Source organism: Oculina patagonica, chromosome 2, assembly GCF_052425735.1.
Source record: "Oculina patagonica isolate OP01 chromosome 2, crgOcupat, whole genome shotgun sequence".
Taxonomy (NCBI): Eukaryota; Metazoa; Cnidaria; class Anthozoa; order Scleractinia; family Oculinidae; genus Oculina; species Oculina patagonica.
In genome coordinates this window covers 33893810-33911964 of record NC_135759.1, presented here as the reverse complement: position 1 = coordinate 33911964, position 18155 = coordinate 33893810, and the positions used below count along the sequence as shown (strand labels likewise).

The 18155-nt window shown below is 40.1% G+C and overlaps 1 protein-coding gene across 3 annotated transcripts; it reads left to right on the top strand.

The window, feature by feature from the left end:
- Nucleotides 1-1723: 1723 nt before the first annotated feature.
- LOC144644294 (glutamate carboxypeptidase 2-like) lies at nt 1724-18011 on the top strand. 3 transcript variants are annotated; one of them, XM_078503752.1, is made up of 18 exons: nt 1724-1856; nt 2013-2314; nt 6811-7087; nt 8487-8609; nt 9180-9369; nt 9715-9811; nt 11153-11245; nt 12008-12093; nt 12616-12735; nt 13110-13192; nt 13640-13703; nt 14171-14238; nt 14383-14468; nt 14693-14783; nt 14987-15239; nt 16003-16084; nt 16498-16593; nt 16885-18011. In XM_078503752.1, the coding sequence occupies exons 2-18, from the start codon at nt 2031-2033 to the stop codon at nt 17063-17065; spliced, it is 2274 nt and encodes a 757-aa protein (XP_078359878.1). In that variant the 5' UTR covers nt 1724-1856; nt 2013-2030; the 3' UTR covers nt 17066-18011. The 3 variants fall into 3 exon arrangements, with proteins under 3 accessions (XP_078359878.1, XP_078359879.1, XP_078359880.1); XM_078503753.1 differs by having other exon boundaries at nt 1730-1856; nt 2016-2314; XM_078503754.1 differs by lacking the exons at nt 1724-1856; nt 2013-2314 and adding an exon at nt 4253-4958.
- The last annotated feature ends 144 nt before the right edge of the window (nt 18012-18155 follow it).

Below are 18155 nucleotides of genomic sequence, written 5' to 3'. Positions count from 1 at the left end.
TATTGGCATATTGACTCAGGGACAATACAATGAGGGATCAAGGATTAGGTTGGTACATTACAGTCGATTTTGTCTAGGGTGCTTTCCAGGAAAACCGATGAAGATTTTCCGGCAAATGGAACAGTACAATTATTTCAACAAACATACTGGTACGGGATAAGTGTGACCATTTGAAAACTTTCTGGTAAAAAGGGCCGTTCCATGTCATTTCCCACCGGAATAGCCGCGTATTTCATCGAGGAGCATGGCAACGGTGCGAAAAGTGATATTTAGAGAGTCAAAAACGAGAAAAGAAGGATAGCTCTAAAGGTAAAGAAAAGAAAAGTAAACAAAAGAAAAGTGCTCCAAGTTGTCCAGTACAAGCCGTTTCGGGGTCTGGGGAAAGAGCCCTGAATAAGCAGGTCCCCCCCCCCCCCCCCCCCCCCCCCCCAAAAAAAAAGAAAAATATATAGAGTAAATTTTCACGAGTCAAACTACCTAGGCATTCACCCAAGTTGCACATCATAATAACCTTACTTACCTGCGATCGGGTAATTCATATTTTAGAGCCGCTATTTTCCTTAGATTACAGTACTGGCCCTGAAGAAGACTAGCTCTGCTAGTTGAAATATTGGCCAAAAAATCTTGCCCTCCTGCCATTGTACCAGCCTTGCAATCTATCTGGGGTTTTTTTGTTTGTTTAATGTTGATGAGTAGGGAGGGAAGACATGATCTCAGGTTAGCGTGACTCGCGACAGGGATCTTAGACAATACAGTACAATGCCTTCACGCTCCGAAAAATTTTAAGTGCGATTGGCCAACATGTTTGATTGAAAAGCAATAGGTGTTTTTGTTGATCAGGTTTAGTTGACATCATCATCTTACAAATATCATGCGGTTTTTCTCACGCTCCCAGCCAAGCCACCTCCCTTGGTTTACTTCTTACATTTTTTTGTGTGTTTGTTTTTCCTTTCACTGATTCTGACAGTAAATCAAACATTGTGTAGTGTTAAATAATTGACTGTCAGGTTGATTGGTTCATGGTTCCTAAAATGATTGAAATTTATACTCACTCAACTCACATGACGCATGCAGCCATTAAACCTTACATGTCTTACATGGCCAATATCAGGAGGGAGCTCCTGATCAATATATTTAATTTGTTTTTTATTCCAGTTCATTAATTAAAACCAGCTCCAGTAGAACTCTAGACAAGTTCGACATTTCCCGTTTCAGTTTTGTTCCCCGTGGTTTTTTGCCTTGTTTCATTAAGGTATATTCTATTCTTTGCAAACAATGGTAATAAATGCTTTGAAATCCTGTTGTTTCAAAAGCACTAAAGCAAGCTATTTCCTACAAAACATCCAAGTGTTGAGCTAGACTGCCGGAAATAAACACCCTTAGCCAAACTCAACCTCTCCGATCTTTGTTCTGTCCATTGCAATTTGTCAGACATGTTTTCACGTTCTCTCGTGCAGTTGCTTCTGGCGTGCGTAGGCTAAGAAATGATACAACACCGAGATCTTTGTTTATAGCGAAAAGTGAGTTATTTCAGGCATACACCGGACAGTGATAATTCACGAAATCATTCCGTGCACAGAAGACACATGGTGAGTGACAATGTTTTGTTCATCTTAGTTTATATATTTGCATGTGTCACTGAAGCATAAAAACAATAAGGCACCAACCGACACGGACAATTCTTTGATGCAAATAAGTGGCCCTGTCATTCTGTGTACTTAACTGAAATAATTAACTTCTCAAAGATTGTTTGTTTATAAAGACAGCAACTTTTTGCACCTTGCAGTTGAATTGAGCTTTTGTCTTCAAGAACTTGGTAATGATTTTTGCAGCAGTTTGGTAACGAGTTGATCGACGTAAGTAACAGGCAGTCTGTACGTTATTGCAAAGTCCGTCTGAACTGAATAGTAGTGTAGCTCGAACAATTTCTCTGCAATAACACAAATATTTTTTAAGTAGTAACTTTTATTGACATGCTGTTGCTGATCGTCTTAATTTTCCCTGCGTGATAGAAGTCCAGTTCTGGTAAAATGATGATGGAAGAGCCTGAAAAGCAGACCATGCTGACCGAAAGGTTTTCTCCAAAGCATCGCCAGGGCAGACGTCGTTTGCTAGTAGCAGCCATACTTTGTCTTGTCCTGTTCTTAGTTCTTGGAATTGTCATCGGGTACTTCATTGGAAGAAAGACTGCAAGTACTGATTGCGACGCCAGGGTTCAGCCAACACCTTCTCAAAGCAGCCACTTAGATTTAGCAAAAATCCACAAGGATGCTGTCGAGATGGTCTCCACGAAACAACTCAGAGACTTTCTGAAGTAAGTCATTTAAAATTGTCTACAATCTGATAAGCTCCAGTCTCATAGGACACAAGGCTCAAACGAAGACTTCACCTTACCTTACAATCTGATTTTGTAAGCTAAAGGTGCATTTATACTGTACTGTACAGGAAAATCAGCTCCATTTCTTGTAATCAGACCGGAGCCGGAGACTAGGAGATCTAGACAGCTAAAATCCAGGCTTGAGTGCTCCTTTCAGTCTGCCGGTTTTCGCTATTCGCATTAAGCCAAACATTCCCACCATCAAGTGCTGGTTTACGTATCCATTTATACACCTAGGCCTTGTTCGGCTATTGAGATCAACCGTTTTAAGTTAGTTGGGGTTTTTTCGTGTTCTATTGAAAAAAAAAATTGGTTGGTTTGGTTGATCAACTTTAATTAAAACGGTCAATTTGGTTTAAGTTTCCCAACATAGGCGTACGGGCACCTTCGGACCTGGGGGGGCGGACACCTTATTGCCCGAAAAAAAATGACATGCGTTGAAAGCGAATTAGAGAGGCATATAGAATGGACAACAAAACGTGCATTGAAATAGTTGTGCACCCTGCCTTCTTAAAGTTCTCTAATTAATTTCGTGGCGTTGTCCGTAGATGTCAATGCACAACCTCGTTCCCAGCGTCTCTCATCTTCCCTCCCCCAATGCACTGAATCCTTTTTCTTCGGAAATATTTTATTTTTTCACTTTAGTTCAGAAAAAAATTAAAGTATTTTTGGGGAGCCAATTTACATTGTTTTCGCCTACTTGAAAGTTATAGAAAAGTGGTTGAAACATTCAGGCGTAAATGGGTTAAAACATTTCGTTGAAAGTTTTAAGCTAGCCATTAGAACTAACTAAACGTTTGGGTCAAAAGCATTATCAGAGCATTAGCTTCATCACATCTGTAACAGCTTTGTTTCAAAGTCTTACACTGGATCCACCATGCGCAAACTCTCAAGCTATGGAAAATCCTAACTTCTGGTCGCCCTCGTCAATTTCCCACTCACTTAAAAATGATTACAACTGAATAAAACTGAGGGGTCAGGCAGAATTTTCGAGAAAAATCGAACATCATTATAGCAATTTGCGAGAGGAAACGAAAGCAGACAAGATATGGTATGCGGTATGAGAAATTTAGACTTCTGAACCACAAAGTTTGGTATATTTTCAATACTTTTCTGCTGATGTAATTCGTTTTGAACATAACTTTGAGATTTGTCGGCTTATTTTCACTTTTTTCTCTGGCTTATTGCCCGAATTCTGAGCATTTTGCCCGAAAAATTTCGGCGCTGGGGGGGCTGCAGCCCCCCTCGCCCCCCCGCCTCGTACGCCTATGTTTCCCAATACAACATTTCACAACTATTTCCTATTGATCGACCGAGTTCTACAATCCTAACAACCGAAAACAGATTTTCCTAATAGAGCACGATAAAGCTCAACCAATTCAACTGACCGAATTAAAACACGGTCCCGTTCGCAGCCCTGTAGATGGCTTGGGCTGAGACACTGTCCAGTCGGGGTTTGACTGCGGGCTCATTTCTCTTGGAATGGTTACACTGGTTGATGCTCTTAGTCTCAGTAACTGACTCTGACGCAGATCAGTATCCGTAATTAATGCTAGCCGGTAGCCTTTACTTATAAGTACAGGGTTTTTACACATGGTTTCTGTGCGTCCTTAAAAAAAAAAATAATAAAATAAAATCAACTTTGTTTTACGAGGGTTGCACGTAACAGTCTTCGACTGACAAACCTGTGGCCCTCGGATTCCCGATCGAATTGGAATTTAAAAGTGTTGGTTTTTGTGGAGGGAGGAAAACCGGAGAACCCGGAGAAAAACCCTCGGAGCAAGGACGAGAACCAACAACAAACTCAACCCACATATGGTACCTGGCCGGAATCAAACCCGGACCACATTGGTGGGAAGCGAGCGCTCTCACCACTGCGCCATCCCTGCTCCCCAGTCAAGCGTATTTCCCACTCGAACCGCTTGTACGTAAGTGTGACTAGCATGGCTGAAAGAGTAAGTCGACAGTTATAAGTTTTTAAAAATTCGAAAAAGGTAAATCTAACCACCACCATAGCGGATATGGGGATCTGGCGATAGCGTGACTGAATCCGAGTTAATTTCTCAACATAGACGTCACGATGGCTGGTCACGCAATGAAGAATGTAGACAGCTCGTGTTTTGACAGCAAATGACAAGTGACACTTTCACGTTGCTGTCTGAAACCTGACCGCACCTAAGATTTTACAATTGTTTGTTGTTACAATGATTGGTTAGCAGCAACAAACATCATTGTGTAAAAAACCCAGATCGATTAATAAATAGATCAAGCCGAAACGGCAAAATTCAATCTCCTCAAAGAATCCTTTCAACATGTTGACGGTAGAAGAGAAAGGATCAGGGGGTTATACCTCTCCTAAGCGCCGTTGCTGCATTATCGTGTTGATCGTGCTTGGTCTCCTTGCATTCGCCGGGATCGGTATTGTTGCTGGTTATTTTATCGGACGGAATTCTGCAAAGAACTGTGATGATAATGGCAAAAGTACAACTCCAAAGGGAAAACAAAGCCAGGAACAGCTTGATAAGATATACAAAAATGCAGTTGAGATGGTCTCCACGGAGGAGCTGAGAGAAAACTTGGAGTAAGTAGAACCCTTTGCGCGTTTCGCTGCTAAGTGACTTAAGAATTAGTCACTGAGGGTCATAGCCTGCGCCTTCCAAGGGGTTTTGGCGACAGGCGACATTGCTCCAAAATAGCTAAAAATGTAGCGACAATCTTGTTCAAGAGCATTGACAGCCGACAGAAACTAGCACTGAAAGGGTGTGTATTTGCGAGAGCGACAATGTTTCCTGTGGGCGTTGAAACCCCGGAAACGCACTGGTAATGGTAAACTCGTTTGCGCATATAAAATAAAGGAAAGCCGAAGCAATATTATAAGAAAGGAAGTTTCACAGCGAAAAGTTTAAATTGATTTTCTGAAGGCCGAGTGGAGGTGAGAACTGAAAGCCCACAAATCATTACTCGAAAGATGAGAAACTTTTGACCTTGCTAACTTGAGCCGGACATTCACGCACAAGCTCGCACAGTAATAAAACCTGTAAAACTATCGATTCAACTTGTACGAAGCGAAATCGAAACGGATGCATAGTGAGCACAGTGCAAAATGTTAACATGTGTAGTTGTTCTGAGGTTACTAGGGTGACACTCGCAAGCGCACGTTTAATGACGAGATAAGTTGAAGTTTATCGATTTTTTTTCTTCAGAAAAGGGATTTTTACTCCGGTCAAGCGTGCGCTATCTAAGGTACAAGGCGAATAACAATAATTAAAAAATCTCGTGAATGGAAGAAGTCACTGCGCGGATGGTTACAAGAGTACACAACAGTTTCACTGCCACAGGGGAATGACGATGCGACCATTTGGTCCATTTGGGAAAAAAATCAAATCTCATTTGCATTCTAAGTTGACCCTTGGTTGACAACTTTGGAACTGCTCTTTACATAGCGTGAAGAAGACTTTTAACGTCGACAAATAAATTGCTTTTATATGTAAGCGTTGTCAAACGTGTTTAAAATACATGTCTAGTAAATTGGTGGCCTGCGAACGCAGACGTATTTCCGGCTGTCGTTTAACTCCGTAATCAGTAGTTTTCTACAGTTTGATGGTTCGCGTGAGGTTAGTCACGCAACAGCGAATATCACAGTGCATACGACTTACGAGATTAAGCAAAAGGAAAATTGGCTTGCATGTCACTGACGTCAGTTCTTTGTTCTTTGCTGTCAAACTCCAAAGTGTGGGCGGCTTTGATCGTTTCAAAGGAAAGGCGCCAAGGCAGCACGATTCGAGTGTACATTAATTATTTAAATTGTTCATCTTTTTTTCAGAGCCTTAAGCGACTTAAGCGCGATAACGCCATATGCTCAAAATTCACCACCAAGCCTCGTTTGCGCGAATTATTCTTAACCTTCATGCAGTTTTCACGTGGTATCTTTTCATCTCCACTGCTTTGGGAATTCGTTCATGATAGAATTTACAAGTTTGCACTTCAGAAACGAGGCTTGGTGGCGAAACTAGCCAGTCTGACGTAAACATGCATAAGGGCTATTTCTGTAGGTCGTATTTTGTTTACGAGGAGATACAATAAATTTGTAAGAAGTTCCCAAAAGTGTCTCTGATTTGACTCAACGTTTTCCATCGCTAGTTTCTGAAGATAGGATATTTCAGACAACCCGGAACTCTGCTTGGTCAACCCCCGAAAAGGTCCTTACTAAAACACGCCAAAAAGACAACACAAGATTTTTAACCCCTAAAGGTTCAAAGATTAAAAACATTAAAACTTCGGACTTCCCCGTCACTACAATAGCTGTGTTTCCCCTTCCCCCCTCTTGCGGCAGGGTTATATTAAAACTAAATTCGTTGCGCGCGCGAGATTTGATTGGCCCTCTCCTGTTTTACAAAACACGAACAAAATCTAACAGCTTACCGTTGTTGCAGGTTTTTCACCAAAAAGCCCCACTTTCCTGGTTCTAATGAAAGCTACGAGTTGGCAAAGCACATGCAAGAAAAATGGAAGGACTATGGTATCGACGTGACGATGAAGAAATACATAATCATGCTGTCTCGGCCAAAGAAGCCTGGTGTTGTAGTTTTGTACAATGGATCTGAAGAGATTAACCGATCAGCACCTCAGGAGGCATTTCTAATTCCTTCTGAGAACAACAGCCTTGTAGTTCCGCCGTTTAACGCATATGCACCATCTGGATCCGTGCGAGTGAGTGTATATTTATATCGATCAACAACTTTTGTATCAGGAAGATCAAGCTTGTTGAAAATTACAAACAAAGAGAGTGGGTTATATTAAACGAGGCCTCTGCGGAGTAGAGTTTATTCCCATACAAGCTCTCTTAATTTTTCTTGCATTCAAGTTTCCAGAAACTCTTACACTTACACGTCCGTGTACTCAGAATTGTCAGTCTTACAACTTTCACTAGGTTTTCTTCCTTTTTGCAAGTTGTTGCCTTTTTTGAAACGTAGCACTTCTCGAACTATTTTTCATCGACTCCCGGACAGTTAAATTTCTGAGTTTTAATTAAAACTGGTCATATCTGGCTCGTTCTGCATATGTTTTAAAACAGTATCGAAGTACTTGCAATCTGAGTATTGACTACTTCCACTATACAGTCAACTCTCTCTAAGACGGACACCGTCGGGACCGTCCCCAACTGTCCGTCTTATAGAGGTGTCCGCCTTATAGAGAGTCGAGGTAACGTGACACCAGAAACTTTGAGACGATAAAGCTAAACGGCTATGCACAACGAATACACGTCTGTTTTAGTCGCGTACGTTAGCAAAACCTATAAAGTGGAACAAAAATAATATCAGAGATTCGACTTGTTTGTTAATAACAAACGGTGATACTGTAAGTAGAAAACTAAATCTACAAGTTTAAGCAGAGAAGTAATGCGTTTTAGCGGATTGTTTTTGGTAAATTTGGTATTCTAAAGGCGCTGACCTGCTATGCTATATGTCGATAACAAGTTTTGAAGTATTATTCACGAAAAAATAACTTTTAGTGCCTGTCCGTTGGCGGTTAGAAAAAATGTCCGTTGTCCGTCTTAGAGAGGTGTCCGTCTTACAGAGAGTTTTCTTACAGCAAAATGACTGAAAAACGGCAGAGACCATAACCAGGTGTCCGTCTTATGGAGGTGTCCGTCTTATAAAGGTGTCCGTTAAGAGAGAGTTGTCTGTAGTCCATTTGCCGGAGGCAAGCGTGGCCGAGTGGTTTAGGGCGCTGGTGTTGTAATCCGGAGGTCACCGGTTCGAGGCCTGCCCTTGCCACTAGCTGGATTTGTTTCTCGGTTGTCCCGAGTTCAAATCCTCGACCACGCTTTGTATATAGCCAACTGGTCTGCCTCCTGCCAGTTGGGATTTTTAATCCTGTTATGTTCATTTATAAATTATTTGTTTCCTCTGTTTCAGTGGCATGCCTGTAAACTAGCTATCTCGTTGAGATATGAAGCTAAGTGCATGACCACTATAAACACATATTTATTTTTTTTATTATTATTATTTTATTTGCCCCCTTTTTTCTTAATCACTTGCCTCACAAAAATTGAAAAGCAAAGTATTTATCTCTATTTATTACTTCCTCTTTGCTTTAAACGTTGCAGGGTAAACTTGTGTACGCTAATTATGGACGAGAACAAGACTTTGATGAACTCAAAAGACTTAAAGTTAACTGCACTGGTAAAATCGTCATCATGCGATACGGAAAGGTTGGACGATCTACTAAGGTTAGTGTAAAGGTAGAGGCCAAGATGGGCAAAACAGAACGGTGTAGACTGTAAGCAATGCCTTTTCTTATGCAAGCAAGAAACGCTATATATTGGTTATTACAATGTAATAGAGCAGTTTTCAATTCAGTGTTGTAAGACCCAAACCAAAGTAATAACTCTGGCCGATCATAATTAAGGGACACAGAAAATCCAGTGAACCAATCAAAACTCGAAGAAAATACACGTAGCCTGTGCGAAGAGCGGGAAAACGTACGCGTGAGTCACGTGTGGTTTTGGCTTTACTTCTGATTGGATGTGAAAGCAGTGTGAAAGTGGCGGACCAGGTTTTAAACCAACCATTAATCGTTGTAATGGAAAACGAAAGCAAATTCGAATTACTTTCGACACTCAAGTAAAAACCGCTCTATCCCGCACCTCTAATGTTCCTGTAGCAGTCCGTATGACAAGGACCTCCATCTGGATCTCGATCACTTTTGTTAGTGCAGAGTAGGAGCTCCGCAATACCGTTCCATTCCCTTCTCGCTTTGTTCCTTATAATTTTATTTCCTTGGCCTGATTTTCTCATAGAACAAACGAGCCCACAAAGCAGGAGCTATTGGAGCAATCTATTATATGGATCCTGAGGATTATGCAAAGCAAGGAGTTAATAAGGTGTATCCAGACTATAACTGGATGCCTAGCACTGGAGTGCAGCGTGGCAACATAAAGTCATCTCCAATACGAGGAGACCCACAGACTCCTGGCTACCCTTCAGTTGGTAGGAAAACTACTCAGATGAGTTGATAATAAAGTTGAGGCCAATTAGCCAATCTGTGCCACTGCCCTGTCGCTCTAAGTTAAGTGCTGCGGGGCATTTACGGCACGACTGTGCAATAGAAAAGGTTATTCGAAAAAGTGCACGTAAAATGCCATGTGCTCTCAATAATGATCTTGTATTTTCTTCCAAGAGTGATATTGTTTTGTAAGACATAAATGGTAGCTGATATTCCAAGGCTGATCTACTTCAGAAAGCTGTTTTAAAAACAAATGTGTTTCTCTAGGAAGAAATTTCTTTCCTAAATAGTGTTTGTTGAAACAAGAATCTTGTCTGTTTTTAATTTAGAGGGAATGTACCGCTTGCCTAAAGAGGAAGCTAAGAAGCTTCTCCCTCAGATCCCTGTACATCCCATATCATACAAGGACGCTGAGCCACTACTCAGGTAAACAAACACTCCTTAAAGATTACAGGCGCGTAGGAGGGGGGGTTCGAGGGGTTCGAACGAACCCCCTTTGGAGGTCAATAATGGAGGAATGAAAACACAATTGTTGATTTTCAGCTTTTGGCAAATAGTGGGGGAATGAAAAACAAACTTTGAATGTTGCAGCTTTTAAATTAACCTGCACGAAACCGGTAAAAGTATCGGGAAAGTATTACATTGTTAAGAGAATGGGCTCTCCCATCTTTCTCAAGCATATTAAGTATGATACACCTGTCGATCTGGACGAAATTGTCAATCTATTTCAAGGCCTCCACCGGAGGATGATGCAATTGTCAAGTTTGCTTTACGAATAGTCCTGTAGTGAATGAGTAAGTAAGTGGCCTCAAATATCCTAGTGACCTAGTCAAAATAATCCCGTCGTTGAAAAATATTTTCTTAACAAGCGTTCGGGATTTGATAAATGGAATATCAATAGACGACCTGTTATTTTACACTCCATCGAGTTTGAAATATTGACGTGCACAATGCTGAAAATAGCATTTCCGGGCCTCTAGATTTCAAAATCTTCTGGGGGGACATGCTACCAGACCCCCTGGAGGCTCGCGCCTTCGGCGCTCGTATTTAGTAACCCCCTTATAAATATTTCTGGTCAATACGAACACCCTTCCAAAAACCCCAGCTACGCGCCTGAGATTGGCAGGTACTTGACAAAGGAACAGTGGAACATAGTCACGAACATAAACTAAACCTTCAATTATTATTTTTGCCATGAATTTTATCTGAGTTTGAGGAGATTCATAGCAGTATCAGTATGGGTGTGTGTTTAGAAAAGGGTTCCCTGGGTTATTCGATCTGGATATTTTGTTCAAAGTCTCCCCATCTTCTCTCATATTTGAAAGGGGAAGCTTGCGGGAAGCGCAAAGCACCTCTCCCAACTCCCACTCCACGTATTCACGCTCTCTATAGCTTGTTATTGTGTAGCTGGCGATATTTTGCACGTGATTGCTTTGTTTCGGCGGAGAAGGCTCCGCACTCGGGGCGCGAAATCCGAACAGCAGGCTATGCTCTCTTCAGACCCCCGTTTCGAAGGGCGATTGCTACACGAACTTAAGCAATATATTCCTTGTTATACAGCCTAAGTAGAGTTTTTATTTACGTTTCTTGAGAAGTTAAGTGTAAAAGTACTAAAATTGCTTATACTGCTTAAGTTAATAATATTGGCCAAACTGACTGAGAGCTTTATACTTTATCACTTCAAGCGGGGGAAGGGGTTGAGATAATCCCTGTGTTTTTCTATTAATTATTTAATGAATCAGTGATTCAGCTTTGTATGTAATTTAGAACTTTGGTTCGTAATGTGGTTCTGGCAAATTCGTCCTTCCAAGGAGGTCTGAACTTCCCATATGGAATACAGATGGCAGAAAATGATGCCAGGTGAGTAACCAGAGATGAGTCGACACTGGGCACTAGCACTGTCCCAAATTAGCTCAGTTTGCACTTAGTCTTGCACGATAGTAATGCGACCATGTATATTGATAGGATGTTGCTTGGTCATCGTTTTATTTCTGTTTAGAACTCATTACCGTGGTTTTTGTCAAGAAAAACGGAAGTACGGTCCTAGTTATAGATGCCGTTTTCCTTCATTTGCGGTAAATTAGCATGACAACTTTCGAAGAAGTGTTCGCAGAGCTTGTCTACACGAGTACTGGTGAAGTGATACGCAATTCTAACGACATATAGCACAGCTACCATAGAGAGTCTACTTCGGTAATTGTTTTGAGAAATCGGCCTTTTTGCATTTTCACTTTTGATAATTTCTATGAATAGAAAGGTGAATTCAGTTTTGATGTAAACGTTGATCTTTCGCTAAGAGGAGGTTCATTTTACATCTGAATCTAAATCTGAAATTTAATTGCGGAGCCGGGTTGTTCAAAGTACGTTTAAACTTATCCAGGATTTGCATGATTTTTTATTTCAGTATTTTTATCTTTTAGTCAAGTTTTCTGTACATTTTTTCGGTCCTCCAGTTTTAACGTCGACTAATCTCCAACTAAACTTTTATAAATATCCAGCGATGGTACCACACACTAAAACGTGAAAGACGTTGTTATTATTCCCCGATATAAAACTTTTATTGATTCAGTTCTACGTTTCTAAAATCATGATGTCTTTTGTACTGTTGTATTTTCCACCCAGAGAGGTCCTTTTGAACGTTACTAATGAACTGTTCGAGGCCGATGTGTACAACGTGATGGGAGTAATCAAAGGATCCACCCATCCTGGTAAGCTTTCCAACTGTACGGGAGAATGATAATTATGAACACTCGTGATAATAAAGATATTATACATTAGTAAATTGTTATTGAATGAGTGTTAGCCCTCGATATTTCTTCTATTCTTTTTGTAAACCAAGTAAGAAATGGAATCAGATGAAACAGGAAAAATCTTTGATATAAGTGAGAGCCACGAATTCTAGATTAAATCGCAGTTGTCCTACCGACTACGCTTTTAAGGTCAGACTGGGGCAATTTGTGTAAAAAAAGATGTTGTGGGACGGGAATAAATTTTTAAAATAACAAGTAGATGATGCAGCCTTAGCCAAAAACTGCTGTTGTTGGAAAAAAAAGAAAGATGTTCAAATGCGGCAAGTGAACTGCAGTAGCTCAGTGGTCAGTGCAGATGTCCCTTTTGCTTTCTGCGTTACGTTGGAAAACTGTATTCAGAAATGAAATTTGAAGTCTACCAGCAGGCAATAATTTAGTACTCTCGTATATGCAAATCCTCTTTCTTGGTATCCTTTGCAGATGAGCTCGTGTTGCTTGGTAATCATCGAGATGCTTGGGTATTTGGTGCGGCGGATGCGTCTAGCGGCACTGCTGCCATGATGGAATTGTCCAGAGTTCTTGGAGAGCAGCTGAACAAAGGTAAATTTTAATAACCAACATGAGCATAGCCTGCGTAGCAGGCGTCTGAAACTACGGCGCCTGCTACGCAGGCTAACATGAGCAATATCTTTCTCGCGAACTAGCAAGCAAATAGTTTAAACCCAACTGAGGTAGAGATTTAAGAAATTGTCCGATAAATGTTTCTGTCTATGGGTTTTACTAGCGTAAGTTTTGTGTCATTCAGTAAAAACATCCAAGAGATGTAGAATCCTCGCAAGCCAGGTTTTGTCACTCGGACGTCAACAAGCCGGCAAAATGTTGGGTGCTGTTCGTAGGCCACTTGTACTGACTTACAATTTTCAGCTTGGAAAACGCTATTAACCACAGTTGACACCGATGTTGTTTAACCTAAGGATGGAAGCCAAAACGCACCATAGTGCTGTTAAGCTGGGGAGCTGAGGAACCCCAGTACATGGGATCAGTGGAATGGTTGGAGGTACAGTAAATGGATCCATTAGTCTAATAAAAAAAATGAGTATAGCACTGAACTTGCAGTTTCAAAATGTTTCACTTCCTTACACAGAAATGTACATTCAGCTTGAAAAACGTAGCCTATAGATATTTCAAGTTTCACCTCGGAATCCGTCTAAATCTTGCGCGATCGTGACTATCTTTGTGCCTTTCTAGTTTATCATGGTATGGTATTTATTTAAAGTCGTAGATGTTGGGAGTGGTTGCCCAATCTCCCGAGCGAGGGGTTCATGTTAAAAACGCATCCATCTGTCGTTTTTCCCTACTTTACTAGCAAACTATTATTAGCTTTTTAATATTTGATTTGAAAGTAGTTTATACATCGCAAAGAAGGACTTAATAAACACTATTTCATTTTACGAGAAGGCCATTACGGAAACTAAGTGCAACTGTTCTGTTTTATTCTTTGAAGGAATATTCGCGGTTATTGTCCGCCCGTGCTGTGGCATATCTCAACGTAGACATGGCTGTTGACGGTAAGATACAACATAAACTATATCAGTAGATCGAGCTTCTACCATATTTCATTAAAAGAACTGTTAACTCTTTTTCGAGTTTCTTTAGATTCAGAATCAGTATCAAATAGTTTAGAGTGGTTTTCACTTGAGTGTGGAAAGCATACTTGCCTTGCTTTGGTTTTACATTACAACGCTTAGTGATTGATTTAAAAAACGCGCGCCATTACTGATCGTGAGTCACCGGCACGCGTTTTCCCGCGAAAGCGCCGTCTACATGTATCTGCTTCTAGTTTTGATTGGTTTTATGGATTGTTTGTTTCCTTTGTGATTGAACAGAGTTATTACTTTTAATAACGTAATGTAAAACTTTATTGAAACACGGAAAATCATCACTTTGGTTTTGCGACAGTCAACTGAAAATCACTCTAATGTTTAGTTACAATAGTCGTCTTGCATTTATAATATTATTTTTGTTACTTCCAAAGGAAATTATTCTTTCCGAGCCAAGTCTGCACCTCTTCTTGACTGGGTTTTGGCCAGAGGAGCGATGAAGGTTGGTAGGACACAAGCCCATTTACCTCTCTCAGATTTATTCAACGACATTCTAAGGTCTTTCAATGGGATTGCATACAATATAAACACACAGAACGGTTCATCACTCAATCAAACAATCATATAATTGCTTTTATTTTGTTAGGTACAAAGCCCTCAAGGAGACGAGACTGCCTTTGATGAATGGCTCAGGAAAATTCCAAACACAATGGGGTTCAACTATTTACCAAGGTAGTAACTAATCAAAAGCATACTTGTTTATTGTATTTACATGTAAGCTAAACTGCGAAATTAAAGGAGAAAGCATAAATTATTGCGGTAAATAAAGGATTGCTTATAAACGTCTGTACTATACAACTAGCAGAGTTGGTTTTAATTGTTTGCAGTTATGGGGGCTTTACAGTCCGCATTCTTGTCAGTTTACCTTATATGTTTATTATTACTTTTATCGGCAGACTTCAGCAACCACGAGCAGGTAGTGATTATGTCAATTTCATCCAGCGGCTTGGAATTCCTATTGTGGATATTCGTTACACATACAACAATGTAAGTTTTTTTTGCAGTTCAGGTTGTAAAATTCTGATCTGGAAACGAACTGTAAATAAGGGTAACGTACAGAAAAGATGACATCCCCTGGCCTCATTATCCGCCCCTGAAAGCATAAAAGCAACAGCTTTGAAAAGTCGTATTCGTACTCCGATCTGGAGGTCACAGGCCATTTTTAATCATAAATTTCGTTTTTCCAACAGAAAGTCGCCGGTAATCCGTTATACCACACAGTTCACGACAATTTTTGGTGGATGTCGCACCTTATTGACCCTGATTTTAAATACCATCAAGTGACCACAAGAATTTGGACCCAAATAACCATGACCTTGGCTGATGCCGTTATTCTGCCATTAAACGTGACCCACTATGGCGCTAACATGAAGGTGTTCACTACAAAAATAAAGGAAAAGTTCAAAGATGATTTTAACACTTACGCTGTGAAAAAAGAATTGGGTATGTAGGTCTTTCCACTTCGTTTAAGTTTTCGCCTGTTTCTAGACTGTTCACAGCTCTCCATTTTCTCGTATTTTTTCTTCGATCGTTAAAAAACGGGAAAAGAATCGAGATCTGGACGCAGTTATAATTAGTTAAAATAATAGATGGATTGTAACCATCTTTAGAGAGAAGTGTGAATTCCCTGTTTCTCTAATTAAAACAAAAAATAACCATTGGTTGAAAGGCAACAAAAAGGTCATTACGTTGACAACAGCCGATCATGAGTGCACCATGGCGCTTGCGAGTTTGCAGCAGTTAACATCACTCGTCTCCTCGAGCTTCGCGCTTGCGCTCGTTCGCTCTATTTCTCTCACGTTCTTTTGCGCTATAAAATAGAAAGGCTATGAACAGTCTAGCCGTTTCTGCCCAGGTTTATGACCAGTTTCCGCCTAAAATACACAAACCCGAGTTCTCCATTTAAACGAGTGCTAGTCTGTGTCAGAAACTGAGAATCAGTTAGGAAAACAGGGGAATAAAAAGACGAGAAAACATCATTGACCTACTAGAGTTAATTTCTAAACTGGTACTCGAGGAAAGTTTTGATAAGCACCAGGAATAATATAAGTAGAATAAGTTTTAAAGCAACTATTTATATGCCATTATTTTTGTTTATTAAACTGACATAGCAACTGCACCAAAATGGTTTTTTGGGATAGCACCACAATGCGTTGTGTTTTATTTAAAACTGTTTACTTAACGCTTTAATTTGTCCATCCTGCAGACTACCTTGAAGAGGCCGTAAAAAACTTCCAAGACACTGCTAAAGTGTTCGATGCTTTCGTGGAAAAAGCAGACAAAGAAGAGTAAGAAAGCATATTTTGTACAGTACTTTGTACTGTAATTTACACTACACGAGTCTGAGAGAATCATTACATATCATCCTCTTTTGCTTTTATGAAGAAACAGTTCCGTTTGCTGAACGTCTGGTCTATAGCTAAAATAATACAATACTGACTTCCTTGTATGCTCCAGTTTAGACACTGAATTGCAGTTAAGGTGTTTACCGAACCGTTTGGACTGCTTTTGCCAATATCATATACTAGCGTGTTAGCAAAAAAATCAAGTGAAGACAGTTTTGTTTACGCCGATTGCATGTTTCACTTTGAGACCTTATTGGCTCATTGCTGCATGTCTCTGTGATTTAATCTCCAAGCGAGCAGTAATTGAAAAATTCCTCTATTGAAAGGTCTTGAAATATTCGATTTTCTTTTTTCAGTGATGCAGTTGTGCGCAGAATCAACACCCGATTAATTAACGTAGAGCGGGCTTTTATCAACCTTCAGCCAATTCTACAGGCCAACCCATTACAGAGGTGAGACGTAATACAAATAATGTGCAGATCAAAGTTATTAGAAGGAAGCTCAGTCTTCACCTCTTGTGAAATGATTTTTAAGTGGTAAAAGATCTTGAATATTTTTTCCTTGACTATTGAGTGGTCTTCTTATTGATTTGCTTTGCTTGTTGTACTTATGATAATCAGTCGAGAAGCTTCATCTTTCGTTTCATTTTTGATTTTCATTCAGGGTCACATTGCGACCTCAAATTAAACTACTTCCTGGCCAGTTCGTCTTAGAAGACTAATGAAAGCATTTTCCATTTTTAGGCACGTGGTTTTGACACACAGCCCGACCATTTCCTACAACTGGTACGGTGGAGTGGTGGATGCCATTTATCGTGCACGGAAGGGATTAGTTACCGGGGAGGAAATCAAAAAACAAGTTTCGATTGTGGCATATGGCATAAATTCAGCTGCACAAGTACTCAAGCTCTCGCCTATTGAGTGATCCGTGAGAATATTTCAGAACACCCAGTTAAACGGTGGTGTATAGATTGAGGTAGTTTTCATCCGGAACTAAAACGTTTAATCAGGCAGAGCATTAAGGAGTAATCTTACGTGATTACCTCATATTTAGAGGGCTTAAAGTGTAACTGTTCCAAGAGAACTATAGTCTTTTTTGGGAGAATCTTTGACGCTATGTAGGTACTGGAGATATAACAGCAATCAAATAATTGTAGACCCAAAACTACATCTAACGTCTTGAGATCGAACTAAGTAAGTCTTTAGGAGTCAGCCAGAAACATTTCCGCAATGATAATTTCAGAGCCGCTTCCGTGAAAAGTGTCATTTAACTTTCATATATTAGTTGTATCTCAAACGAATTCTCAACCGTTGTCAATATTTACTCTTGTTTTTCAAACGTCGTATCAAGGGAGCACAAGTGCAAGCGAATGTAACGAAGACAGCTTCGAGATGAGCGTGATTGCTGACGGGCTCAGTAGTTTTTGTCATAACTACCTGACATCATTAAGAAACAAAATGGCGAGCAAATCGGCTAACGAGGACGGCCAGTGTTGTGCTATATATACTTACACTGACTTGTAAAAAAAAAAATATTTTGTATTTTCTTCGTATGGCTTATGTTGCTGCTGTCCTCACTAGTTTATCCTCATTTATAATAATCACAGTTTTTGATGTTAAACCTTAGACAGTTCGCTTGTAACGCCTCTCTCTGTCAATATATCCAATAAGTCAAGTCAGGGGCTAAGATAGCAGTACATTCTTTGGAGAATGCTAACCAAATGTTTGTTGCATTATATATCCTGCGCTACATTTTATAATAATAATAATCATATATCCTGCACTACGTTTTGTAGTGACAACTTTTGTAAAATGCATTTTTTTTGCTTGAGATTTGATCAGAAAATGTTATTAAACGTGCGTTGCGTTGCTATTCAGCGTCATCTTCCTTTAGGCGTGGTCCGGACAGTTGCACGTCGTTTGACGAATATTTGTGTCTGGCTCTTTTTCATTATATCACCTTTAACTACTGCGGTTATAGCAAGTCCACTAAAAAGTCATTATCTGAATATAAT